This window comes from Alternaria arborescens (assembly GCF_004154835.1).
Source record: "Alternaria arborescens strain FERA 675 chromosome Unknown contig_24, whole genome shotgun sequence".
Lineage (NCBI taxonomy): Eukaryota > Fungi > Ascomycota > Dothideomycetes > Pleosporales > Pleosporaceae > Alternaria > Alternaria arborescens.
In genome coordinates, this window is record NW_021167879.1 from 281823 (window position 1) to 309194 (window position 27372).

At 51.1% G+C, this 27372-nt stretch overlaps 11 protein-coding genes across 11 annotated transcripts; 8 read left to right on the top strand and 3 right to left on the bottom strand.

Annotated features, from left to right (window-relative positions):
- Window positions 1-382: 382 nt before the first annotated feature.
- Window positions 383-2315, bottom strand: AA0111_g9032 (hypothetical protein; the record flags this gene model as incomplete). Its single annotated transcript, XM_028655546.1, has 4 exons — window positions 383-419; window positions 482-748; window positions 797-1585; window positions 1633-2315. 4 exons carry the CDS (start codon window positions 2313-2315, stop codon window positions 383-385), a joined length of 1776 nt encoding a protein of 591 aa, XP_028503403.1.
- A 712-nt stretch (window positions 2316-3027) lies between these two features.
- On the top strand, window positions 3028-3990 carry AA0111_g9033 (hypothetical protein; the record flags this gene model as incomplete). Its single annotated transcript, XM_028655547.1, has 1 exon — window positions 3028-3990. The coding sequence occupies one exon, from the start codon at window positions 3028-3030 to the stop codon at window positions 3988-3990; it is 963 nt and encodes a 320-aa protein (XP_028503404.1).
- A 331-nt stretch (window positions 3991-4321) lies between these two features.
- Window positions 4322-5383, top strand: AA0111_g9034 (hypothetical protein; the record flags this gene model as incomplete). The annotated part of the gene is made up of 1 exon (XM_028655548.1): window positions 4322-5383. One exon carries the CDS (start codon window positions 4322-4324, stop codon window positions 5381-5383), a length of 1062 nt encoding a protein of 353 aa, XP_028503405.1.
- Window positions 5384-7022: 1639 nt separating this feature from the next.
- On the top strand, window positions 7023-8033 carry AA0111_g9035 (putative arabinan endo-1,5-alpha-L-arabinosidase A; the record flags this gene model as incomplete). The annotated part of the gene is made up of 2 exons (XM_028655549.1): window positions 7023-7286; window positions 7338-8033. 2 exons carry the CDS (start codon window positions 7023-7025, stop codon window positions 8031-8033), a joined length of 960 nt encoding a protein of 319 aa, XP_028503406.1.
- Window positions 8034-8779: 746 nt separating this feature from the next.
- Window positions 8780-10558, top strand: AA0111_g9036 (hypothetical protein; the record flags this gene model as incomplete). The annotated part of the gene is made up of 1 exon (XM_028655550.1): window positions 8780-10558. One exon carries the CDS (start codon window positions 8780-8782, stop codon window positions 10556-10558), a length of 1779 nt encoding a protein of 592 aa, XP_028503407.1.
- A 2816-nt stretch (window positions 10559-13374) lies between these two features.
- AA0111_g9037 (hypothetical protein) lies at window positions 13375-14774 on the top strand (the record flags this gene model as incomplete). The annotated part of the gene is made up of 2 exons (XM_028655551.1): window positions 13375-13776; window positions 13830-14774. 2 exons carry the CDS (start codon window positions 13375-13377, stop codon window positions 14772-14774), a joined length of 1347 nt encoding a protein of 448 aa, XP_028503437.1.
- Window positions 14775-15328: 554 nt separating this feature from the next.
- Window positions 15329-17017, top strand: AA0111_g9038 (26S proteasome non-ATPase regulatory subunit 12; the record flags this gene model as incomplete). Its single annotated transcript, XM_028655552.1, has 5 exons — window positions 15329-15415; window positions 15466-15522; window positions 15573-15809; window positions 15860-16348; window positions 16400-17017. The coding sequence occupies 5 exons, from the start codon at window positions 15329-15331 to the stop codon at window positions 17015-17017; spliced, it is 1488 nt and encodes a 495-aa protein (XP_028503400.1).
- A 516-nt stretch (window positions 17018-17533) lies between these two features.
- On the top strand, window positions 17534-21283 carry AA0111_g9039 (DNA mismatch repair protein; the record flags this gene model as incomplete). The annotated part of the gene is made up of 3 exons (XM_028655553.1): window positions 17534-17855; window positions 17911-17948; window positions 18005-21283. The coding sequence occupies 3 exons, from the start codon at window positions 17534-17536 to the stop codon at window positions 21281-21283; spliced, it is 3639 nt and encodes a 1212-aa protein (XP_028503401.1).
- Window positions 21284-21793: 510 nt separating this feature from the next.
- On the bottom strand, window positions 21794-22516 carry AA0111_g9040 (hypothetical protein; the record flags this gene model as incomplete). Its single annotated transcript, XM_028655555.1, has 2 exons — window positions 21794-22300; window positions 22430-22516. 2 exons carry the CDS (start codon window positions 22514-22516, stop codon window positions 21794-21796), a joined length of 594 nt encoding a protein of 197 aa, XP_028503448.1.
- A 385-nt stretch (window positions 22517-22901) lies between these two features.
- On the bottom strand, window positions 22902-24330 carry AA0111_g9041 (hypothetical protein; the record flags this gene model as incomplete). Its single annotated transcript, XM_028655556.1, has 4 exons — window positions 22902-23140; window positions 23192-23811; window positions 23859-24126; window positions 24174-24330. The coding sequence occupies 4 exons, from the start codon at window positions 24328-24330 to the stop codon at window positions 22902-22904; spliced, it is 1284 nt and encodes a 427-aa protein (XP_028503447.1).
- Window positions 24331-24536: 206 nt separating this feature from the next.
- AA0111_g9042 (Pescadillo) lies at window positions 24537-26604 on the top strand (the record flags this gene model as incomplete). Its single annotated transcript, XM_028655557.1, has 2 exons — window positions 24537-24561; window positions 24614-26604. 2 exons carry the CDS (start codon window positions 24537-24539, stop codon window positions 26602-26604), a joined length of 2016 nt encoding a protein of 671 aa, XP_028503449.1.
- Window positions 26605-27372: the final 768 nt, after the last annotated feature.

The following is a 27372-nucleotide window of genomic DNA, read 5'->3' on the forward strand; positions in this document are numbered from 1 at the left end:
TTTTCTCTGATAGCGCCGCTGTCAACGGCAAACACTTTCGAAGGAAACTATCAAGAACGAGCTCGCACGCCCCTAATGTGGCTGGTTCTGTCGACAAGTTGGAGGAAGTCAACATTGCTACCATTGTTTCTAAGGACATGACATGCCCGTTCTGCTATCTTCCCTTCGACACTACCACAGTAGAATACGATCTATGGATTCTCTATATGGGTCATCGATATGTAGGGGTCTGAGTTGCGCACAAAGCCGCCAGTTTGTAGGGGGAAATGGCAATGCGGGATTTGCGGCCTCGAATCCATGATCGCATCACGTAGCACTGATAACATAGAATCTTGACTTGATATATATTGATACATATTCTAATGATGTGTGATTTTCTTATCTAATGCGGCCGGCGCAATGGATGTGCTTCAGTGTTGCTGTGCAATCGTCAGTATCACCTCTAAACCATGGTCCTCCACATAAAAAGGGTCAAACTCACAACACGTATTTGTCCAAGCTAACAAGATCTGGTTCACTGAAGATCAGGTAGAAGTACTTGAGTGTTTCCGCCATCCAAAAGCTTTCACATTCATCCAGCTTAAGCGTCTCTTGGTCTTTCGGTATCGTCACATCTGCGATGGCGGAATGCGCAAACTCGGCCATGGTAGCATTGTTGATGGACTCAAACATGCGCCAGGCAGTATCTTGGAGGGTGGTGTCGCCGGTAATGCGATAGAGGACGAAGACGGATTCGATGGCTTCAGGGCTGTGACTGCTGTTAGCGGTGTACGTACGAGGTGGTTTGCGTTCTTACCGTAGCAGGAATCGAGGGTCTCCGATCTTGGAGAAACCAGGCTGGAGCCCTATCTCTTTGATGACGTCTTGAACGTCATAGTGTTCAGCGTGGATGTTACTAGAATACGAGTACTTGACAGAAGCGTGCCACTTCTCCACGTCCCATGCGCAGTCTTCTTCGCCAAAGCAGGGCATCATTCTGAAGGTCTCTGGCATAATACCAGTAGGCATCGCTTCATAAGCCCAAGTGCAACCATCTACCAGCTTGCGAGCGATATCTAGCTCGTCGGTTCTGTTGAAGATTTTGGCACCTAGGGCAACCATGCCACCCGTGAAGCAAGCGAGATGTTGGCCATTTGGTTCCAGCTTGACAGAACCAAAAGAACTAATACGGGCATCACCGGAGACGAGGATATCTTGACCCTGCGGTACTCTGGGCCTGAAGAACAAGTGTTTCTTTGCTGGTTCGATGGCGTTCTCATATAGCTTCTGGTATTGATCCGTCAGTCCCCCCAGCAGTAGATGCTGTTTCGGCAAGTATTCATATAGCGAATCTGTCATCCCACCCATTGTGAATGTTCCGTCAACATTGTATACTTCCGGACCCGGGCTGACGAGTACCGGGAACAGACCGGGCAGCTTGGTTCGATTCTGATGCTTCTCGAGCATATTGGTGACCCTCGCTATCGCATCATAGTATTTCAGGTCGCCGGTGAGTTGCGAAAGGCGGGTGAACTCGAGCGTCAGAGATCCAATCTCTGCGCTAAGTGCTTGCGCATCGGCTTCTTGGTGGCCGTTCAAGGCAGCGCTGGTTTATGTCAGTATGTGCGTGTCGCCGGCGTAGCACAATCTTACTTCTCCCAGTCCCATCGTGTAATTGGCATCCTGTTGGGTGTATCAAATGCAGCATATAGCATGTCTCCCAATTCAGTCGCCTTGTGTAGTAGTGTATGGTGCTTCGCCTTGCTCAGATCGTATGCGCTCAGCAGACCACCGAGGTAGCGAATAGTAGTTTCGAAGACATTCAGACGCGCGACGCCTGCAGTAGTGAAATCAATCTTCTTGATAGCATGTACAGCCTTGTCGAACTCTTCTTCCAATCCCATGATAGCCAACGTATCAAGCGCGTCTACCAATGTTGCTCCACGCTGTCCAAAGCCATTCTTGAAGCCTCCTGTTACCGGAGCCACTTCATCTTGTAGCCATGCGTGTGTTTTGTATCCTTCCCAGCTATGCAGGAATGCCTTCTTCACGGCTGCTTGTCTATGCAACCGTTCCGCCTTCTTGTGCTCGGTCTCAATTCCGAACTCATGCTGTATCCGTGGGATGGTAACCGGCGTGCCAGTGGGTAGAGGGGCCAGCGAAGAAACTGGGTTTCGTATCGGTACGCGCTTCCATGCTACAGCATGATCGATTCGATTCGATGACGTGAAAGTCGGTGAGGGGAGCTCGTTTCGGGTGCTGAGTTGGCGAAAGGCGAGTATAACGAAGGTCGCGAATATGAATAGCACAGCAATGCGTCGGATAATGGGGCTCATAATGCCAAAATGTCTATTGCGGGTATCTCATGCGTCTAGCAACTAAAAGGGAAGAAACGCGACTGCTGCGTCGCAGTACACAGGCCTAGCATTCGAAAATGCAAAAGAGTGATCGGATCAGAAGGAAATGTATCGGAACTACAATAAGCAGAAAGAATGACAAAAGATACAACACACAGGACGTAATTGTTAATGGTGGGATGAAAGAAGAAGCCCCATGGTGATGCATGTGCTAAAGATAGGCTCAACTGCCGACTTCCGACCCTCCGACCCTGACCTAACAGGGGCTGATGTCGCATCGCAGTCGTCGACCCCTTCATCATCAAGATTAATGTCCGTATGTTACAAGCTGTGGACACGATGAGGAAGATACAACAGACTCCATAAACAGGCCGTCGCTTAATTGGCCAATTGCATGCGCATCACATGATCTGTGGTAGGCAGCAGCTTTCCAAAGAGCTCACGAGCAGCGTCAGACTGTAAGGCCCTCAGCCACCAATGTCATTGGTGCATCGCAGAACGGCATTCCGTTCACGGTATGTAGGACCACGTTGCATTCCGACATGTCAGCAAGAAGCCGGGAATTTAACGTTGCTTGAAGTTATATGAACTGTGAACGTGAAGCTCTTAGCTCTTGTATTCTCATCACTGTATACCAAGTCTTAAAACCAAACTCGTGCTGACGAAAGACACTACATCATATCTTGACACAATGTTCAGCCTCTTCGGAGATCGCGCTCCTTCGTCGCCTCCGAACCCTGCGAAGCTTCAACTCCGACCCAACGAATGCCAAGTGCTCAGCCTACCTGACGGACGCACTCTTGGCTTTGCAACCTATGGCTCTACGAACCCCTCCCATCCAGTCATCTTCCTCTTCCATGGTCTTCCAGGCTGTCGACTCGTCGGAAGAAGTTGGGACAAGCTCTGCAGAGACATCGGCGCACGTCTCATTACTATCGATCGACCGGGCTGTGGAGACTCGACTCTCGCTGACCGTCGCCTCATTGACTGGCCAAGCGATGTCGTGAGCCTCGCCGACTACCTCAACATTGATCGATTCAGTGTGTTAGGTGCTAGCGGAGGCGGACCATATGCTTTGGCTTGCGCACGCTTCATTCCCAAAGAGAGACTCCGAGCTACAACTGTCGTATGCGGCATTGGACCTATCGAGGCACTCGTAGACTTTGCACCATATCTCCCATGGCACGCCAGAGACATAACGCTATGGTTGTTACGCCAGGGAGCCCTCCATGTCTTTCTGCCACACGTCCTCATTCGCCCCTATCTTACTAGGGACCCCTCTCGTCTTAAGCGTGTCCTCGAAGACCAGGCTAAGACTGAAGAAGAGAAAGAGCAGTTTCGTGACGAAAAAGGAGAAACTAATCTCGATGATGTTGTTGCATCACTACTTGAGGCCTTCAAGCAAGGCTCTGGTGGGTGCATGTACGACGGCGCTGTACTTACAGAAGATTGGGGCTTTGACTTGAAGGACGTGGACAACGAGCGAGTGTGGTTAATACATGGCGATCAAGATGCGCAGGCGCCATTGAAAGGTGCGCAGTGGATTGATGAGCGGTTGGGGGGCGGAAAACTCAAGATCCTGGAAGGCAAGACGCATTTCACAATCTGGAAGGAACACTCGGAAGAGATATTTCGGCAAAGCGCTGAGGCGTAATCGACTCGCGACGAGAGATCGGGGTACGAGTTGTGCTGTAGATGGTTGTTTTCCAAGGCTTGGTAGTGCAGGGCGTAATGCGCAGACAGTCTGCGTTGATGTTCCACCGCATGTCCGATTTTGTCACTCGGATTTGCGGACCTGAGGTCGGCTCTAGACTTTAGCACCAAGAATGTCTCCAGTTTCCAACATAGTCATGTAGGTCTTCCACTGTATGTAAAGGTGATGTAGCAGTATACACAGATATATATACTGTGTGTTTGTTGCTATCCAGGAATCATAAAGTGCAACAGCTTCTCTAGCATACCACCTGAGAATCTTCACAATTACAATGCGTTTTTCCATATTCAACCCTACCTTGTTGGCTGCAGGTCTGCTAGTCGCTGTCGCATCATCTGCACCATCTTCTCGTCTGTCGCCTTCATGGACACCACTTGCCCCTATCCCACTATCTCCTCGCCAGGAGCAGACCACTGTATTCGTTCCGCCGTCCACTATCGCAATCCTCGGCGGCGTTGTCCCGTCCAATACTTCGTTTCCACCTGTAGACACTACTTCGTTGATGCAGTTCTACTCGATCACGGACGATTTATGGATCACCAAAGCCGGTATGCCACAAGGGCTAAATCACGCCAATGCCGCTGTCGTGGGTGGAAAGATATATGTCTTGGGCGGTCTGGCGGAGACAGGCGAAGCGAGCGAAGGAAAGAGGGTGTGGGGCGGAGTGCCCGACTCTTGGGTGTACGATCCTGTCACTGATTTATGGAAGACGATACCAGGTGTACCCGCTGGGGAAGAAAGAGGTAGTGCAGCCGTCGGTACCTACCAGTCAAAGATCTATCTCGCCGGCGGCATGACGGAACTTGAGCTGTTCGAGAACGGCATTCAGAATAGCGTCTCAGTTGTTTCTATCTTCGATACTAACACGAATACGTGGCTCTCCGTCCCAGAGGCTGCAAAGTATATACCAGAAGCTCGAGATCATGCAGGTGCGGCAGTGGTAGGCGCAAAGATGTATGTTCTAGGTGGACGAGATGACGGACAGGAGAACGTTCGCGACACGGTCTTTGTTCTTGATCTCTGTGATCTCGAAGCCGGTTGGAAGACTAGCGCGGCGCGCATGCCTACTCCTAGGGGCGGTGTTGCGGCTGGTATAATTGGGAAGAAGATATACGTCTTTGGCGGCGAGGGCAATGCACAGTCGAAAACTGGGGTGTTTGATCAGGTTGAGGCATACGACACTGTCCGGGACCGATGGGCGAAAGCTGGGAGAATGAGGCTACCTAGACACGGAACCTACGCTGCGAGTGTGAACGGCAAAATTTACATTCCTGGGGGTGGCGTAAGTCAGAGCGGTGCGCCAGTGTCTGACTTCGACGCCTTTGTGCTGTAAACCTGGATGATGGCATGATAAGGAACAGATAGCCGGTTGTGACCGGCGTGAAATGACTCGAACCAGGAATGTCCTTGGGACAGCATTTGTGATGGTTTGAGTGGAGGGAAATGCTGAGACGACAAGCTGGTTTCCAGACGAGGACGGTCTTGCTTCAATCACTTGCAAGAGTCGGAATGTCGGTATGGGGTAGACCACTCGCTTTACTACACCACATCGTGCGAGAATCTAATCAATGTACTCCTTCTTTTACTCAAGTGCATCATGAATCTATGCGCACAGTGTGCATCGAGCGGTGCTAGCTTTTGGTTGAGCCTGAAACAGAATACCGGTTATAAGGCCCACGACAGCCCAGGGGAAGGCATCTAGAAGCCTGGGGCCTAGAAGAAGTGGGGTCTCGCGTAAGATTCGCTGCCAACGGAAACGTCTGCGGGAAAAGTTGCTACGTGCAGTGCCCATGGTGTTCCCTTACTCGTGGGTAACGTGTTCGCATTCTGCCGAATTGCTGCCGACGCCACAAACATAGTATTGAAATGTGTGAGACAGATGCTCGTGTTGGAGTCAAAGTAACCGGTAATCGGATATCATAGAAGCAAAGGCTTGTTTAGATTAAGGTGAAATAGATGACACTAGTTTCACCGTCTGACATTTCTGGGTTGCTCGCTTGTGATGTGCCGGTGGTAAGCAGTAGGTCTTGCTTCGGCAGATCTCAGTCCGTCCGGAAGGCGATAGGAATTCAATGAATACCATCGTTCATCATCGCAATAGAGTTCGACGATCAACTATGGCTTTGCGATGGATACATGCGCGACGGTGATCTTTGCGGAGCGTGGTAGCCGCAAGAAGCAGGAGACAGTTCAGAAAAGAGGTAGCGTGGCTGATTCAACGCTAAAAGAGGAACCTCGGAACGAATTCACCACCATCAATGTCACCACAAGGATCATTAGTCCATCAATCTCGCAACTACCACAACCTCCATGAAATGCTCTATTCGCCTTGTGCGCCTTCGCCATTTCTCTTTGTAGTTGCGAGAGCGAGAATTCCACTGCCGAGACTGCTTGTTATTATGCCGCGCCACAGAATCAGGCCTTTGGCTAGGCACGTTTCAGTATCCGTGCCGTAGCCTTGGAATCGCCTCAGGCGTTTAAGCATTACTGGGCAGGTACGGATGTGGCGCTTGTTACCAACTACACAATTTCCAAGCCGGCCGCTTTCCGACGCACTTGCATGCCCCCTAACACCACCCTGCACCTACACGTGCTGTCCTCACCCGTACGATCCACCAGTCACATATCGCGGTCATCCCTTGAGACGTGAAACACCATCTGCACCCCTCACGCTAGATTGCCTGCTAGGCATGCTCTGAGCAAATTCTCCGTACCGGCTTCTTAATGCACATACCGAGATTCACGTTTCCACCACTGAGAAAGTGGACTATGCCAGCACTGTCAATTTCGTCTGTTCACGTCTGGTCCATGCCAATGGTTTCGGGATGGTCCATATTGGGATGTTTCTCAGGGTTGATATATACCACCGGTAATATATAGGTTGTTTACCAGCCGCAGTTGTTTCGTTTCCATCATCACTCACATTCAAGCTTTCCAAGCCTTTCCTCTTCCGTTCGCTACCAGTCGCCAGGATGCGTTACTCTATTGTTGCTTCGTTGCTTTCGGCTGTTACCGCAGTCTACGGCTATGCCGACCCCATGGCTTGCTCTGGTATCTGCAACAATGCTCACGATCCAGCCTTGATCCGCCGCTCTGATGGCACCTACTTCCGTTTCTCGACTGGTGGAAAGATTGCTATCCACAGCGCACCTTCGATCACTGGCCCCTGGACCTACAAGGGTGCCGCGATTCCGAAGGGTTCCAAGATCAACTTGGCTGGCAAGGACGATCTCTGGGTAAGCACTAGCATATATCTATATAGTTGAAGATAAGCTAACCAAACTCAGGCTCCTGACGTTACCCTAGTCGGTGACACATACTACCTTTACTACACTGTCTCCTCTTTCGGTGTCCAAAACTCTGCCATCGGTGTTGCGACCAGCAAGGACCTCAGCACTTGGACCGATCTCGGCGCAACTGGCATCCAATCGAGCGCTGGAAAGAACTACAACGCCATTGATGGTGCACTTTACTGGGACGGATCGAAGTTCGTCATGTCCTTCGGTTCGTTCTGGAACGACCTCTTCAGCCAGAACATGGCCAACCCACCTGTGAAGACCAGCTCTTCCACAGTCACAAACATTGCCTTCAAGCCTGACGGCGAGCATGCTCAGGAAGCTCCGTTCATTGCTAAGAACGGCAACTACCACTACCTCTTCTTCTCCGTTGGCAAGTGCTGCGGTTTCGACACCAACAGGCCTGCCAAGGGTCAGGAGTACAAGATCCAGGTCTGCAGGTCTACCAGCGCCACTGGTGGCTTCAAGGACAAGAGTGGTAAGGATTGCCTTCAGGGTGGTGGTACCACTGTCTTGGAGTCTCACGGCTGGGTTTACGGACCTGGTGGTCAAGGTGTCTACTACGACCCCAAGGAGGGACCTGTCCTATACTACCACTACGTCGACACCCGCATTGGTTACGGCGATGGTCAGAAGAAGTTCGGTATCAACAAGATTGACTTCTCCAGCGGATGGCCTGTCGTATAAGCGTTTGTCGCAGGTCCGGCACAGACTATTGGCCCCGCGTAAGCTGCGTCTCCGTCCACTTTGGGCACCTTCTTGTCTATATATTCTCACAAACATCCTCACTATACATACTTACAAAACACACATTTATATGCCAACAATCCTACAGTCTTTGACAGCATACCCTGGTGATTTGTGATGTAAAGGATTATTGAGCTACCTTGCCCTTTACAACCAGCAAAAATATTCTCAGTATCGGTAAGCACCACTACTGCGTTCACGATGCTGCTCATTGAATTTGTAGAGAGCTACATTAGCAACTGCGAATGTACTTGGTACTTCGAGAAGATATGGCTGGCGAGGAGTTGCTGAAATGTGATGTTCAAGATAAGGGGCTGCGCTTCGGTCCACGTCGAGCGCATAAGGTTTGCGTCACCAGCCCAGCCACAGCCGAGCAGCCACAGCCACGCGTCCACAACAGCTGCAGGAACCTCTCAGAGCACTGCAAAACGTCGCGTCATGCTCAAAGTATCCCCTGTTTGCTCTCCACACACACACCCGAGGTATTTTTAGATTTCATGATATATATCATATGTATCAAGGTTGCTCTGCGCGGCCTCGGCAAAACCTATCGCGATGCGTTCAAGTACCATAACTCGGCCTATTGTAAACCGGATCTGCAGGATCTGCCTCCGCATACGCATTGACTGAATTTCTCTTCAGTCATACCAAGAAACCCGCACGCGCTTTACGAGGAGCGCGTCGCGATGCCAGACACCAAACTCACGCGCTTCTCACCATCCCAAAATTCCAACAGCTTCCGATATCGGCCGCTGGACCCTTCAGAGGGTGAACATATTCGCCTCTTGTGTCTCTACCCTGGCGAATTCCACGAACCTATCCGATGCGACCTTCTCCACGCGAACCTGGACGATGACATCGAATACGAGGCTCTCTCGTATACCTGGGCCTCCGAAGATGGGGACGCTAGCTTATCGCAGCGCATCAGCTGCGCTTACTTTGGAGAGGAACGAGTCTCTGATCTGCCAGTAACATCAAGCTGTGCGTCTGCATTGCGCAGGCTGAGGTTGATTTCACAAGAAAGAATGTTGTGGGTCGATGCACTCGCTATCGATCAAAGTAATCTGCAAGAGAGGAACCAACAGGTTGCGATTATGGCAAGGATCTACTCGGGCGCGTCACAGGTTTTGGTCTACCTAGGAGAAGAAGATTTAGGATTCGGCTCGCGCACTCTGTGGATGGACACCGAGAGACGTCAGGCCGCGCTGAAGAAACTTTTCGCAAAGAGATGGGCCTCACGAGTGTGGGTGATTCAAGAAGTAGCACTGGCGCAAAAGTTAACGATGGTTACGGGGAATGCATCCTGTCCTATGGATGCCAACCTGATGAGCCGTATCCGAGGAAGAGCCAAAATATCCAGACTGCAAGTCCCTGGACCATTAGCTTGGGATCCGCTAGTCAGTGCTCCGACGAGGGATCTACTTACGATGTTACAAATGACACATAACTGCTCGTCTACAGATCCTAGGGACAAGGTGTATGGTCTTTTGGGCTTGGTTGGCGAGCGCCTGCAGAGCCTCATTGAGATCGATTACTCGCAAACCGTGGAGGAGGTAATGACTCGTGCGGCCGCCGCGATCATCATTTGCAGAGAAGACTTTGAGATCTTAGCATACGCCTCACTCAGTCCTAGACCCGCGCAAAAGCGCTTACCGACTTGGGTACCGGACTGGGCAGAATACGATGGCGAAATTACGCTGCGTCCTCAATTCCAAACATCAAAGATAGGTCCCTGGACATCTCTAGAGAAGTTGATGGGGAGCAGGTCATCAGATCGTCGGCTCAGTGAGATAGATTGGGGGTCAGTGGTCGATATACCTGCAAGCTGGCCAGCTAGCCTCTCTTCAAAGCCGTCCGTGGAAGTTCGTGGACACTGCCTCGCGACTATCGACAGCACAACTAAGCAAGAGCATGGGAGTTCGCAATGGCAAGACGCCCAGGATTTTGGTGTCAGCTTGAAGGCTTTAATCGAAGATCACTCGACGCCTAAGGATTTCGATATGCAGCTATGGCCTACACGATTCCAATGGCTCTTCAATCCTTCTTACATGCGCCTCGATGACTCGCAACTGCAGCCAGACAGTATCTCAGCTATGAGGAGTTTTGCAAATCTCCATTGGGCCGGCCTGCAACAGTTTTGTACTGAGCTCCAAACACTGGGGAGGAACAAATACATCTTTAGAGCTGAATATCTACCTGCGATAACGAACCATGACTTCGATGTAGGCGATACTGTATGGGCAATCGATGGCTGTACAGTTCCACTGATACTCAGACCTGATAATTCTGTAAGACAGGGCGATGCCGGTCGCCGAAGCTATACGATCGTTGGAGACTGCTACCTGTTTGCGTTATCACATATGGATTGTTGGATGACATCAGGAACGGGACTTGATCAACGATGGGACTTCAATCCGTTCCGCCATATGGATGCCTTAGGAACACAGAATATCTATCTACATTGATGCGCATAGTCCTGTATCCATCAGAGAGCCCAGTCTTAGCCTGGCGCGACTGCGGCGACTGCGGCAACTGCTGATTGGTCAAGCACAGCCCGCGCCATGCATGCACCGTGCCACCACCAAAAGACCAGACTCCGCTTGCTGACTTTTCCTACGACTCATGATCGCTGCACTGACGGTCGTCCGATATGGTTCAACGCTTCGAACGAACGTGCAACTCTTGTACGCTAGCTACGTATCACGATGACCGAATTGTTTTGCAAGCATCCGGACATACGCAAGTTTGACGGGATAAGGTGCTGCCTCAGTTGTGGTGAGGCTGTGTTCGAAACGTCGTCTCCAACAGCCCACATCTACACGAGTGATGCGACAGCTTCTTATCAATACACAAAGCTGAACTACAAACTCGGCCGCGAAATACGACTCGTCCTCGTTCTTCCGGGCAGCGATGTAGATGCACTCCGGTGCCAGATAATCCATGTTAATCTGGACGATGACCCTGTTTACGACGCTGTATCATATACCTGGGCTACGGAGAAAGGAGACGCATCTCTTTGCATGACTATTAAGTGTGAAGCAGGCGGCGTCATACCGGTCACTGCAAACTGCTATGCTGTTCTCCTCCAGCTTAGGCGATCTGGCGGTATACGAAGACTCTGGATTGATGCGATATGTACGTAGAGCCCCCAGTACAAAACCTAACACAGCATCTGCTGATGAGAAGTCCTGGTTAGGTATCGATCAGAAAAATGTCAATGAGCGTAATCATCAGGTTGGGTTTATGGATCAAATTTATTCCAGTGCTCGGAGCGTTCGCATCTGTATTCGAGATTCTTCGTTAACAGCGTCCTCACTGGATTTCAATCGATTATTCTCCTGGCTACGCAACAGAGGATCTGAAAGCTACGCAGACATTGAAACGTCACGATGTCTTGATCTACACCATCTGTTATCACGAAGGTACTTCAGCCGAGTCTGGGTCATTCAAGAAGTAGCTCTAGCGCGAGAGGTATGCTTACATGTGAACAACCACATGTTACTGTTCGACTCTACTGTCATGGGTCGTATGGAGCATCTTTGTAAGAAGAATGGTCTTGAGATCCCATCCGCTCTCAAATGGTCGACGTGTCGGACGATTGAAGCTGGGATTGCTGCCTGTTTACAAGCAGCCATGAACTGTAACGCCACTGATCCACGAGATGAGGTCTATGCGGTCTTGAGCTTGATGGAACCTCAAGCCAGATCACTCATACCTGTTGATTACTCTCTAGATCTTGAGTCCATCTGGGGTTATGCGATTGCAGCTATCATAATCACCCAAGGAAACCTGGCCGTCTTATCACATGTAGGCGTTCATCACCATACGCTTTCACTGGATTACATGGGACGACGATCCTCCTTAAATCGGACAGATATTGCTGCGTATCTGGCGGGATTGATTTCCAGCAAACCCCATCATCTCACCTCGCCTTACTCCAAGAAGCATTGTGCAACTCCGTGGCACGCACAACTTGTAGTGTCGTCATCAGAATATCCAAATACTTCCCAGCAACCTGCCACTTTCTCTATCATAGGGTCGCCTATGCATCCGAGCTTGCTGCCACGTTTTTGTGTACGAGCACACTATATCGATTGCATAGATGTAGTGGAAGTCCGCAGTTCCAGTTTTGACACCACATATGTAGAGTCGATCCCCAGTTACGATGTCGATGGTGTGAAACTATATCAGTATCAAAGCGTCCCAGTGCTTCATGGCTGGGACCAAAAGCCATTCGACCAAATCAAGAGCAAGGATATCAGGCCGCTTATAGTTTTTTTCAAAGAGGACAAAGACAACGTATCCACGGCTGATCCTTATCATTCTTTGTACACAGCCTATGACCCCGAAGCTTTGATCCGAAGCGATTCCAGTCTTGCAGCTCCAGACTTATTGGAGTTCATTAATATTTGTCGACATTCCAGAAACGGAAGACCTTTGTTCACAACTCGCTTCAGCATTGGTTTTACTGGTTTCAAGACAGAAGGCTATAGTATCTCGAAGAGGGCGCACATGCGAGGCGACAGGATATTCGCGATCGACGGTGCAAGAACGCCCTTCATCTTGCGTAGAAGTGACCGTCTCGTTGATCATTACGAGATTATAGATGAGTGTTTTCTATGGGCGGCACTGGAGCTTGATTGTTGGAACCCGGGGACTAAGAAGGGAAGGTGGGGGCCAGGAGTAGAGAGACCCACTACCACGCAAACATGCATGATCAACATATGCTGATACGAATCTGTATCATTTCGACGGGCCCAGTAAAGAAATCGCATACATCTATACATCCAAAAGTCATCTAAGAAAGAGAATACAAAGAGAAGGTGGGATTGCAAGACCACAAAGCTGATAAAGAACTGAGACTTCTTCTGGCTGTATGGATATCATGCCATCTGACGAGGCAATTTTCTGTGGCAGATTGATCATAGACACAGGGCCGAGAGTGTGGCATCATATAGCACTTTCAAAGCGTAGAGATTAGGAAGACGTTCCAGAATGTAGCACAATTAAGTCGGAGCGCCCATGTACCCCACTCATTTTTTGATAGTCGACGTTGTAGCGACGCCCTTAAATTGATACTACTAATGTTTGAAACCATGCACACATGATGTACGATTACTGCCTGGGCAGATGCGACGAATTGCTTGTAGTCAGACTAGCGTGTATAAATGACGTATAGATGATGCTTAAACATACTGTATGCTCTACATCCTCGGAAACCTTACTTAAGATCATACTCCTCCTCACACTATTTCATCCCTATACAAATACATCCTTAACCATGTCGCATCAAGAGAACACCAAGAACGTACCTGAGGAACATCAAGTTCACAGGACCGGCTCCTGGCTCCCAGCAGACCACCGCGTCCACAAGAAATGGCTATCAGGCATCATTGAGCGGGTAGAAGGCAACCCCAAAGAGCTGCATCCTGTGTTGCGAGAGTTCAAGGATCTAATCGAGAACAACACACGTATTTACATCCTGGTAAACTCCATGTTTGAAGAGATACCTACGAAGAAGCCGTACAAGAACGATCCCGTGGGCCATAAGCAGGTCAGGGATTACCATCACATGTTGGAGTTATTCAACCATATTCTTACAACAGCACCAGAATGGAGTGACCATGAGTATTCTGTCGGGATGGTGGGAACCCCTTTCAATGCCATCTTGGACTGGCCAATGGTGAGTATATTTTCTTGAGCCTCATTCGAATACATGCTAATTGTATTACACAGGGTACACCATCCGGATTTGCCTTCTTTCTAGATCCCGAAGTCAACAAAATGATCAAAAAAGTACTCAACGCATGGGCAGAGTTTCTCGACTCGCCAGCATCAGCATATGTGCTCGGTACCGATAAGATTGGCTGGCTCAGCGAACACGGTACTCACGATCTCGCATTGACAGCCAATATTGGCCAAACGTCTCACTCTTTTGAAGAGATGTTTCAATGCGACCCATCCAAGGAACATCATGGTTACAAGTCATGGGACGACTTCTTCACCCGCCACTTTTACGAAGATAAGCGACCTGTTGCCAGCCCCGAAGACGATAGCGTCATTGCCAACGCATGCGAGTCGAAACCGTACAAGGTTGGACGCAACGTCTGCAAGCGTGACCGCTTCTGGTTGAAGGGTCAACCTTACTCACTCATGGACATGCTCGCCATGGATCCGCTGCACGAGCAGTTCATTGGCGGTACTATCTACCAGGCCTTTCTATCTGCAATGAGCTACCACCGCTGGCACGCGCCCATCAGCGGCAAAGTCGTAAAGTCATACCTCATTGAAGGCACATACTTCTCGGAACCACTTTTCGAAGGTCTTGGTGATCCCTCAGCCAAGGGTGGCATCGATGAAGAAGGCGAGAAGACCGGCCAAGGTTACCTCACTGCAACTGCCACACGCGCCATCATCTTCCTCGAGGCAGATAACAAGGATCTTGGCCTGGTCTGCTTCATGGGTATCGGCATGACTGAGGTTTCAACATGCGATACCACTGTCAAAGTGGGACAACACGTCAAGAAGGGTGATGAGATAGGCATGTTCCATTTTGGTGGAAGCTCGCATTGTATACTATTCAGAAAGGGTGTGGAGTTGGAAGGCTTTCCGGATACACAGAACGTAGAGCACAATATGCCTGTGAGGGCGAAGCTGGCGACTGTGAAGAAGGCTACGTGAGAAGTCTAATTGAAAGGCAGCAGCGGATCAGCCCAAAACGCTGATCGGCCCTTAAAGTTCTTATGCAACCTCTCTGTACCGAAATTTAATTCTTCTAATAACGATAGCAAAGAGTGTCAACTCGTCAGATGTGTTAAGTGCTTAGCCTCCAGTGCTGAATTGAGAGGAGCCGTTCCGATCGGGGAGTACGTCATACGGTGAGCGCCAGCTAAGATATCTAGAATGCAGCATAATGATGAATGAATGTGCAGTCCGAAGAGGACCAAGTCCAAATTCGAATATCTGTGATGCAAGAGATGTGCTTGCTCCAGGATGCGGGAGGCTGAGGCTCTTCGGCGGATGTTTGGACCTAGCGCAAGGCGGTGGCCAAAGCGCCCCAGCTCCGAGCGTGGATCTCTACATCACTGACGAGCCGCAACACCACCAAACAACGTCGCCGCCCCATCCCACACTTTCCTCTCTCCCATTCGACACTTCCATCTGCAGTCTCTGCTTTACTTGGGAGCAAGTGAATACCCCGATATCCGATAAATACACAAGACGACCCCGCCACCATGTCTAGCGGAGAAGTGCTCAAGGCCGACAAGGACTTTACCAAGGAAGTCGATGCGGCTATTCCAGAGGCGGAGAAGCTAGCATCTGTATGTTCACTGGTTCCCGAAGGCGAAGCAAAGCTAACATAGTTGATTAGAGCAACCCGCAAACTGGCATCGATAAGCTGCTCACGCTCGAGAAGCAGACCCGCCAGGTACACAACTCGCAACCTTGTGCGCATCGGCATGTATTGACCTTCTCCAGGCCTCAGATCTCGCCTCCACTTCCCGAATCATAATCGCCATCGTCACAATAGCAAAGAATGCGAAGGACTGGAACTTGATGAATGAGCAGGTCCTGCTCCTCTCCAAGAAGCATGGACAGCTCAAGCAAGCCACCACCAAGATGGTACAGACAGTAATGGGGTTCCTGGATGAGACACCCAACCTCGAGACAAAGCTATCCGTCATCGAGACACTACGGACAGTTACTGAGGGCAAGGTAGGCGGCACCAACGGATAGGACACGTGCTGTTGCTGACACAGTAACAGATCTTTGTCGAAGTCGAACGCGCCCGAGTAACCCGCATCCTGTCCAACATCAAGAAGGAGCAAGGCGACATCGACTCAGCCACAGACATTCTGTGCGAGCTGCAAGTCGAGACGTTTGGCTCCATGACCCGCCGCGAGAAGACTGAGTTCATCCTACAACAAGTCGCGCTATGTATACAGAAGGGCGACTGGACACAGGCTGGTATTCTGAGCAGGAAAATCAGCACAAGGTATTTTGCCCGGAGACCGAAGAAGACTCCCGAGCAGCTTGAGAAGGACCAGAAGGAGCGGGAGGAGAAGGAGAAGAACCGAAGCCCCGAGGACCCGCCCATTGAGCCAGAGGACGATGTAACAGATTTGAAGCTCCAGTACTACGAGCAGCAAATCACCTTGGCGAAGCACGACAACAAGTACCTGGACGTTTGCAAGCACTACCGACAAGTATTGGACACCGAGGCTGTGGAGGAGGATCCTAACAAGCTCCGAGCGGTAGGTTTAACATCTGAATATTTCTTTAAACTATCACTAACGTAAGTGTAGATCCTTCAGCGCGTCATCTACTTTATCATCCTCTCGCCGTACGATAACGAGCAGTCCGACCTCATTCACCGTATCCAGCGCGACTCTCGTAACTCTCAGATCCCACAAGACGCACAATTAGTTAAGCTCTTCACTGTGCCCGAGCTTATGAGGTGGCCAATGGTAGCTAAGCAGTTCGGACCTCATCTTACAGAGACGGACGTATTCGACGCGGAGAAGGACGACTCGGACGACCCCAAGGCATTCCAGAGATGGCAAGATCTCCGAAAGCGTGTTATTGAGCACAACGTTCGCGTTGTCGCCAAGTACTACACGCGCATCCAGATCCCGCGTTTGACAGAGCTGTTGGATCTCACCGAAGATGAGACAGAGAAGAACATTAGCGAGCTAGTGTCTGCGAAGACCATCTACGCCAAGATTGACCGACCTGCCCGAATCGTCACGTTTTCGAAGCCTAGGGATGCCGATGATGTGCTGAACGAGTGGAGCGGAAACATGAAGAGCTTGCTGGGTCTTCTCGAGCGTGTTGATCATCTCATCACCAAAGAGGAAATGATGGCACGCATCCAGCCTACCAAGGTGGACAAGAGCAAGGCAATCAAGGGCAAGGCGAAATAGAAGTCGCGAAGATCCTCAGGTCTCCTCAAGACATGCGTGCAAGACGGACTGCATTTGGTTGTGTAATGGCCTTGTGAACTATAACGCCGATGATGATGCATGGAAGTGGATATGATAGTCTACGAATGAGCGTGTTTGCAAGCAGACCCTGAAGGTCGAGCTTGTACCCTGCGTTGGACATGTCGCATGGCTGACCTCGACGCGCTACGAAAGATAGAATACCTGTGCATTTGCCATAGGATAACAAAATAAACCAAAGCAATAGCTATAACCAAGACACTCCGATTGAATTGCTGTGTTACTATCATTAATGTGGCCGCTTTTGTTCATGGTACATGTAGCAGCTAAATGAAGCGCCTGCGCGTTGCATCATACGCCAAGACACTTAAGTTCAAACATGGACTAGCGCAACGCGTCCGACGCGTCCCTTCCTTCCCCGGAGTATGGCAGTTGCAACCGTTGATAGTTTCAAACTCTCACTACTTTCACTCCCCACACTGTAACACCACGACAACCATGGCTCGCGGCGTTGAAGGAAATGAGATGTCAACGCCTCGCGCTTCACAAAAGAAGCAGCCCGCCTCCGCGTCGCAATCGGCAAAGGGTCAAAAGTCCATCTTGGGTTTCTTCCAAAAGAAGTCTACCAACTCACCAAGCCCCGCGCCGTCCGATGCCACACCAGTCAACAAGACTCCAACATCAAGATTGGCCAAGAAGGCGTTCAATGATCCGCCCGCAGCCATCACGCCTGTGCCGAGCAGCGATGCCCCCGACTACTCGAGTCCCATCAAACAAGAACATGAGTTGACAATAGGAAGGGGAAGGAACAAGGAGAATGGTGTGTTATTACATGTCCTGAAAAATGTATTCCGGAACTGACAGCGTACTACCAGAGCCCGCAGATGTCACTCCCAGTAGCCCAACACGCAAGGTATGTGCAACGTGCCATTGTGCATTCTGACCGCACTCGTTAACGTTTTTACCCAGGCACGAAAGCCGGTCAACTATGCCGAATCCGATGATGAAGAAGAGGACGTATTGGGTCCAATTGCGAACAATGCTAGAGGCAGAGCGACGAAGCGCCAGCGGGTCGTTGTCGACGACGATTCCGACGACGAGTTCGGATTAGACGTGGCCACACAGAAGGCTATGCTTGAGGAAGAAGACGAGGACGATATGGAAGACTTCGTTGTTGCAGATGATTCTGACGAGGAGGTTGTATCGAAGAAACGCAAACGTTCAGCAGCGCCTAAGAGTCGTGTCAGGACAGCTCCCGCATCATCACCGCCTATAATCGAGGCAAAGGACGACGAAGACGATGGAGATGTTGCAATGACTAGCACGTCGACTGCACAACAATGGATCTACGATCCCGAGAACCCAATGGTCTTCAAGCCCCGCACGTCCATACAAGCGACTAAGAAGGACCCCAGTAAAAAGATAAAAGAGCGACCAAGCGCATCAGAACCTGAGACGAGATATCCATGGCTCGCGCACCAAATGGACGCTGATCGGCATCCGGCCGATCACCCAGATTACGACCCCCGTACACTTTATATCCCCCCAGGTGCTTGGGGCAAGTTCTCAGCTTTCGAAACGCAGTACTGGGAGATCAAGAGCAAGTGGTGGGACACCGTTGTCTTCTTCAAGAAAGGCAAATTTTACGAGCTGTACGAGAAGGACGCCTCGATTGGCCACCAGCTCTTCGACCTCAAGCTGACCGATCGGGTCAACATGAGGATGGTGGGTGTACCAGAAGCTTCCCTGGACATGTGGGCAACACAGTTTGTAGCGGCAGGACACAAAGTTGCCAGAGTCGACCAGATGGAGTCGGCTTTGGGCAAAGAGATGCGGGAACGCGACGACAAGGGCAAAACTCCGAAGAAAGCTGGCAAAGAAAACAAAGTGATTCGAAGAGAGCTCGCTACAGTACTCACATCCGGTACACTTGTGGACACAGGCATGCTTCAGAGCGAAATGTCCACATACTGTATGGCCATCAAGGAGATCGACCGTAATAATCTCCCAGCGTTCGGAATAGCGTTCGTCGATACTGCTACTGCTCAATTCCAACTCTGCGAGTTCACCGACGATGTCGATATGACGAAGTTCGAAACCCTCATTGCGCAGATGAGACCTGGCGAGTTACTCCTGGAAAAGTCTTGTATATCTGCGAAAGTTCTACGAATACTCAAGAACAATACTCCACCCACAACAATCTGGAACTACCTGAAGCCTAACAAGGAATTTTGGCCAGCGGATATCACCATTCGCGAATTGGAAGCGAACAACTATTTTGAGTCACCTACAGAAGACAATATCGAGGCTTGGCCGCTAGTTCTCCGCGAAGCTCGAGAGCAAGAATTGGTCATGTCATCATTCGGTGCTCTTCTACAATACCTGCGGTCGTTGATGATCGAGCGCGATCTTGTCACACTTGGGAACTTCCAATGGTACGACCCCATACGGAAGGCTACCAGTCTGGTTCTTGATGGTCAAAGCTTGATCAATCTGGAGATATTCGCCAACACATTCGACGGATCAACTGAAGGCACTTTGTTCGCCATGCTCAATCGCTGCATTACTCCGTTCGGCAAGCGATTACTCAGGCAATGGGTATGCCACCCTCTTGCAGATGCGACCAAGATCAACGCACGTTTGGACGCCGTGGATGCACTGAACGCCGACTCTACCATCATGGAGAATTTCAGCGCGTCTCTCAGTAAATTGCCAGATCTTGAGCGTCTCATCTCTCGCGTACATGCGGGCCGATGTAGGGCGCAAGACTTTCTCAAAGTATTGGAAGGCTTTGAGCAGATCGAGTATACTATTAGCTTGTTGAAGCAATTCGGCGAAGGCGAGGGTCTTATCGGACAACTCATCTCCTCCATGCCTGATTTGGCTGCATCACTGGAAAAATGGAACTCAGCCTTTGATCGAGACATCGCCCGGAAAGAAGGACTTCTCATTCCCGAGCCCGGCATCGAAGAGGACTTTGATAACAGCCAGCAGGAGATTGACACTTGCAAAGCTAACTTGGATGTACTGCTGAAGAAGGTTCGAAAAGAGCTCAACTCAAACGCTGTTCAATACAACGACATCGGCAAGGAGATCTACCAGCTGGAGGTGCCCAAGAAGGTCAAAGTTCCCAATAGCTGGGACCAAATGTCAGCTACTGCCAAGGTTACTCGATACTACACACCTGAGCTTCGAAAGCTAGTACGAGCACTACAAGAAGCACAGGAGACGCATGGCCAGATCACCCGTGAAGTTGCTACTCGCTTTTGCCAACGCTTCGACGAGGACTACAAAGTGTGGCTCGCGGCCGTCAAGATCATTGCTCAGCTAGATTGCTTGATCAGTCTTGCGAAAGCATCTGCTTCACTCGGAGAGCCTAGCTGCCGTCCTGTTTTCGAAGATGGCAATCGTACTGTCGTTGAGTTTGAAGAACTCCGCCACCCGTGCATGCTCAATACAGTCGACGACTTCATCCCCAACGATATCAGGCTAGGCGGCGACTCTGCCAACATCAGTCTGCTCACTGGTGCAAACGCAGCGGGTAAATCTACCATCCTTCGCATGACTTGTATCGCGGTCATCCTCGCACAAGTGGGATGCTACCTACCTTGTACATCGGCCAGACTCACACCAGTCGATCGCATCATGTCCCGTCTCGGCGCCAACGACAACATCTTTGCTGCCCAGTCTACCTTCTTTGTTGAGCTCTCTGAAACACAGAAGATCCTTTCGGAAGCTACACCTCGCTCTCTTGTCATCCTCGACGAGCTTGGTCGTGGAACGTCTTCTTACGACGGTGTTGCGGTTGCACAAGCTGTTTTACACGATATCAGTTCACGCGTAGGCTGCGTCGGTTTCTTCGCCACCCACTACCGATCTTTAGCCAAGGAATTCGAGTTCCACCCTGAAGTCGAGAACAAGCGTATGCGTATCCACGTCGACGATGCGTCCAAGTCCATCACCTTCCTCTACAAACTGGAACAAGGTGTGGCTGAGGGTAGTTTTGGTATGCACTGTGCAGCCATGTGCGGCATTCCGAACAAAGTTATTGAGAATGCAGAGAAGGCGGCTAGGGAATGGGAGCACACTAGTAGGCTGGGAGAGAGGATGGAGGTCAACAAGGATGAGGGTGGTGTTTATGTGCCGCTGGGTCTGCAGAGTGACGTTGCTTGGACGCTGAGGGAAGGCTTGGAGGGAGTCGGCGATCGGGCGCTGGATGTGTTACTCGAGGCCATCTCTGCGCTATAAGTGTGGATGGTGTCGTCCAGGGAAGTGTTTAAGATATGGTAAAAGGCGTAGAGCGGTCGAGCTGGTAAGGCTTATGGGATATATTCATATGGGACGGGGTACCAGATTTCGGTCGATTTAGCGTTCGCGCTGTAATTATGTACTGTCAGTTAGCGTATCGCATGTCAATCAACCTTGTAAGAATGATATAGGAGCCTGATGATCTTAATGCTGTTTCGCACTGCCAACTATCACGCAGAAGTCTGTGAACTACTCGAGGGTTATATATACCGGAGTGAAATCGAAGCAAGTTATTCATGATGTAGTAGTAGTTATGCCGCACTATACGCAGGAGCGTGTACTAGGCAAATGCTACTTGTAGTCGCCACAGCCTCAGGATGCTCTACCAGATGCTGTACCCATACCGCTAAACGCCTGACTGAGACCCTATTCTAAGGCACTACACGAACTTTTCGGCTTCCTCCTCCACCCACCTCCCAGTCTTCAATCACCCCCATCCCGCTCCACGTCTTAGGCGACCGACTTCCTGTACCCAGTAGCTGCACTCCTGCCTCCACCAACACCACCACCACCGAATGTCTCAATGCCAGCGAGGAAACCGTAACTTGCGCCACCACTACCGTTATCAAGGAAACCAGAACCTTGCTCGAAGCTCGGTTCCTCCTTCTTGACCTTGACCTTCTTGTCGCCCAGATCACCAAAGTCTTCGTCATCGTCGCCGTCGTCATCGGCTGCCGAAACGTCCTCGGAGGGCGATGAAGTTGGCTGACGGGCGCCCTTTCGGGCACGCTTGGCGGGTGTACTGGAAGAGGTAGGGGGACCACGCTTCTTAGGGGTAGAAGTTGGAATAGACGTAGCCTTGCTGCGACCCGGACCTCCGGCTTTCTTGGGGGTGGTGGGACCGTCTGTAGAGAGGGACTCGCCGAGGAGCTTGATCTTGGTCTTAATCTTGCCGAACGTGACGCCGGCGGAGCCGACGGTGTAGCCGGTTAGGGAGGCCAGTTTATGCATATCGATCTAGGGATAGACGTGTCAGTATGAGGAATAGAAGGGTAGAAGATGAGGTGATAAAGAGTGTGCTGAGAGTGTTGGGAATTGACATGATGATGATTGGGAGAGGTAGAGGTGGTACTGGAAAGTATATACCTTGGGCTGCGTCTCCATGCACTGCCAGGCGAGGGCCATAACCTCCATCTCACGAGGTGAGAAGCTGACCTTTTTATTACCAGCCATGTTGATCTTGTTGTTTGGGTGTAGATATGATGTATGTCAAGTGTTTGCAAGTGCGGTGGGGCAAAAGCTATCGCGAGAGAGTAATGGAAGAGCGATGGAAGAAAAGACTGAAAGAGGCGGGGATACGTTGTTTATATGCTTTCCTACAGAAGTAGAAAGACGCTTAAAATCAGCGGTGAAGATGGCAGTTCGGTGAGATTTGAGCGCGTGGTGAGAGTGGCTAGGCAACCTAAAAGAGGAGAGAAAAGACGCCTTCATCTTGTCTTTAAAGCTCTAATAGGAAACTGTAGGACAGCATAGCGCGCGAGTGAGTCTGGCTTGAAGATTTGTGCAATTCGTATAGTATATTCTTGAGGGCAATTGGAGACGCCAGCACACCGCCGTGCTAAGCCCTGCGCACTTCCTTGCCCTGTAATTCGGGTCTTTCCACATCCAGCTCGTCCCTCAGTGCCGCATATAGCGAGTCTCCCAAGATGATGGATAATCCCAAACTCCAGACGAGAGTAATAGCGTAGAAGAAATTGGCGTTACCTGATCCAGCATAGATCCACAGATGGTAGAAGGCGGGGCCCAAGAATGACGTATATAGGATGCTCGCTGATGCCAAAAAGGTATAACGCATGACTGTGACATAGTTAGTTTTGTCGCAGTCTCACGGGAAAGGCAAATACTCACGAGGAAACAGATGGCGGAACATGGGCACCAAAGAAAGGTAGAGCGCAGCATCCGCTATGCTCGGGTATGGAGTGAAGATGGCAAAAACGCCTGTCAAACAGCATGCGACGAACAGTGGCTGCTTGTGAAGTCGAATCGTCAGGCCGGGCATATACGACGCCGCGTGGAGCCAGAAGACGCCAAGGAAGAACTCGCGGAAGGAATCGAACATCTCAATGAAGAAGTACCACCAGAGTCCCACGTTGGGTGTGAGGTCAGGCAGGAGAAGACGCACACCGTATGTCGCCGACAGGAAGTCCCATGAATCCATCAATAATGCGGAGCCAGTGAGCAGGGCGCCTATTGCGCCTGCAAAGCCAACAGTATGGGTTGCGATGAAGGATGTGACATTTGGCGCAGTCTTGGACTTTAGTGTCTTTGCATCATAAAGGAGGACCATCAGCGGAGGGAAGAGGAGTATCGGGTGCATAGAGAAGTACGAAGCGAAAGCCGTGGATAGAATGAAGGTGAAGCTGGCGCCTTGGGAGGCCTTGGCCATGGCCGTGAGGATGAAGAGGTTCGTCAGGGCCGAGGTAGAGCGTGCAATGCATGTCAGGACGGTGAAGGGGTTGAAGAGGAAGCTTCGAGGTGTTAGCATATGTTCTGTAGAGGATTGTAGTAGTCGTACCCTGCTGCGACAGCCGTACTGCTCCATTTCAAGTCCTTCCGCGGCGAGGCGAACAGTCGCGTGACAGACGCGAAGCCGCTCTCTGCCACCTGAGCCAGTGCATTCGCACTCAGTAGGTCGACGATAGTATAGAAGATGTTGGTGGCCAGAGGGGCCTGTGCCGGGCTCGGGAAGAGGGAGAAGAGAGGCAGCAGGAGGGGTGCCTGGTGGTATACGCCGCCGTCGTAGGGAGAGACATTATGGGTGTAGAGGAAGACGCCCTCTTGCACTATCACGTGTCAGTGATAGTATACACACTCCATGTCGGATACATACATCTCTTGAAGCTCGTCACTGGTGTTGACACCTCGACACGTCCGGCGAGGAGGTCTGGTAGTGCGGGAAAGACAGTGAAGAGGAGCAAGCGCACAGCTGCGGCGGCTCCGAAGAGCAGCAGCTTCTGCTGCGTGTTGTTCTGCTGCTTGACGGCCATGGTAACTCTCTCCTACACAATCATTGGCTCCATGGCGGGTCTTCACCTCGGCGCTGGTGTTCTGGCAAGATGCATGTTGGTGGACCCTGGTCGCACGCTAATGCCGGATCCATGTCCGCTAGTTGGCCGCATCTCGAACTTTTTTGCGCCCGCCAAAAGTTCGACCATCTGCATCGACAGAATCGCGATTCTATACAGACAACACAATGGCCGGTCGCTCAAAAAAGAAGGGTATGCACGCCTACAACTGATCGAGACGTCTTTTTCGCTAACCAATCCATAGGCACCTCTGGTGCGGCCAAGAACTACATCACTCGTACGCGCGCCGTGAAGAAGCTTCAGATCTCGCTCCCGGACTTCAGACGACTATGTATCTTCAAGGGAATCTACCCCCGTGAGCCGCGCAACAAGAAGAAGGTCTCGCGAGGCTCTACCGCTGCCACCACCTTCTACTACACAAAGGACATCCAGTATCTCCTCCACGAGCCGCTGCTGGCAAAGTTCCGCGAGCACAAGGCTGTCGCAAAGAAGATTGGTCGCGCCCTCGGTCGCGGCGAGTCGGGAGATGCATCGCGCCTCGAGAAGAACCTCATGCCCAAGGTCAAGCTCGACCACATCATCAAGGAGCGCTACCCTACCTTTGTCGACGCCCTGCGTGACCTCGATGATGCTCTCTCTATGCTCTTCCTCTTCGCCAACCTCCCCTCGAGCGACCACGTCCCTGCGAAGACCATTGCCCTTTGCCAGCGATTGACCCGCGAGTTCGAGCACTACGTAATCACCTCCCACGCCCTCCGCAAGTCCTTCCTCTCTATCAAGGGTATCTACTACCAGGCGACAATCCAAGGTCAGGACATCCTTTGGCTTGTACCATACAGGTTCGTCCAGCGAACCGGTGGCGACATCGATTTCAGGATTATGGGCACCTTTGTCGAGTTCTACACCACTCTTCTCGGCTTTGTCAACTACCGCCTCTACACATCAGTCGGCTTGGTATACCCACCCAAGTTCAACGCAAAGAGCGACGAACAAGGTGGTGAGCTCGCTGCATTCCAGCTCGAGGGCAAGGCTACTGCCAACGGCGCGACTAATGGACACGATGAGGATGCCGAGATCAACCCCGAGGCACAGGCGATAGCGGACAGGATTGGAGCTATGTCTGATGTTGATGAGGAGGAGAGCACCACAGCTGTAGCCAAGGTTGCTACTGAGGACGATGAGGAGGAGGCCAACGACGAGATTGACAAGTTCGAGCCGACTGCGCCCGATGCCGACATCCTACCCCAGCCGCAAGCAAGCAGCGCTGAGATTGCTTCCCTCTTCGCGCCCTTCACCTTCTACCTATCGCGAGAGACACCCAGAGCATCGCTCGAGTTTATATTGAAGGCATTTGGCTGCAAGAGAGTTGGTTGGGATGGAACTCTCGGCGACGGTGCTTTCACAACGAACGAGTCGGACCCGAACATCACACACCAGATTGTCGACCGACCCGCTCTATCCAACGGCGTGCCTAACGGAGATGACGAGGATGCTGCTGCTCCCAAGGTTCAATGGCCTTACTCCATGATGCCGGGACGCACCTACGTTCAGCCACAATGGGTTTGGGACAGTATCAACCAGGGCAAGCTATTGCGACCAGACCACTACTCCCCTGGCGCAGACCTGCCGCCGCATCTTAGCCCCTGGGTCAAGCCCAAGAAGGGCGAATACGACCCCAACCTTCCCCTCGCTGCGCAGCAACCAGAGGGTGAGGCCGAGGCGTTTGAAGACGAGGGTGACGAGGACGAGGAAGCCTTCGATGTTGACGGAGATGAGGATATGGATGCCATTGTTGACCGCGAGGGCTCAGTCGAAGTTGGCGAAGGCATGGATATCGCTGACGACTCGGAAGATGACAGCGAAGAATCTGATGAGGCTGATGAAGGTGAAGAGTTTGACGGCCTCGATTCTGACGCTGAATCAGACATCTCAGAAGGAGAAGCTGCTCGTCTCCAGCATCAGCGTGAACTGGAAGCTGAAGCCCTTGGCAAGAAGCTCGAGGTCAAGAAGCCGACGAGGAAAGAGGAGAACGCCGCCATCCGCAAGAAGGCCGAGAAGAAGAAGCGCGCGGAAGAGGAGGAGCGTGAGAGGCAGAAGATGATGTTGTCCAACAAGAAGCGCAAGCTCCTCAAGCGTATCGAATACGGTGAAGACAAGCGTGCTAATGAATCCGAGAGCCTGCGCAGGAAGCGTGCAAAGGTCGAGAAGGCCAAGGCTGCTGCTGAGGCCATATAGGCCTGAGTGACATGTATACGATGCATCAAAAGCTTGGGCCGGCGTTCATTTGGGCAGGAGTTTTGGGCGCTTAACGATAACTCTATATGTTGCATGTAGTAAAATGCGATACCTATACTGGCTCCAAGTCATGGCCGTAGCTGTCTGTACACACGTCCTGACCAAGTATGCTGTGATTGGTGATGAGCATACGCACAGACGGGGGCTGTCAGACGGGTGGCGCAGCCATCTTTAACCAGGAGACTCATCAATACTCGATGACTCAAGCAGAGGTATAACAACGACGCTTCTGCACCTACTGCGATCGATGCTCACATTCTAGTTGCAGTGACATTTACATACCACCAACATCTTGACCAACAGCATGTAGTCTTACTTTGCTTGCAAACTCTGCACCATAATGGTTGAGCAACGCTATTGTCAAAACTCAACCACAGTTGACCGTGGAACGTCCGATCTATCTGGCATACATACCATGGTATAAGCCCATCTTCAAACCTGCGCGTCAGGTCAAACTCAAAATGTATGTCTTGTCCACAGCAGTCTTCTCTGTCTACCTTCCTCAGAAAACGCCATCAAAGGGTCGAACAACGTCCGCGGACTATCCTGGACACAAAGAGCTAAAACGAGAAGATGAACCCATAACGAGAGACCCGCATACATATATTAGTACCCGATCCACCATCGTCGCCGCTACCTAAAAGCGCAAAGTGCCGAGCCGCTGCCGAATAGCACCACTTCGGACGGAAAAATTGTTCTTGTCCAGAT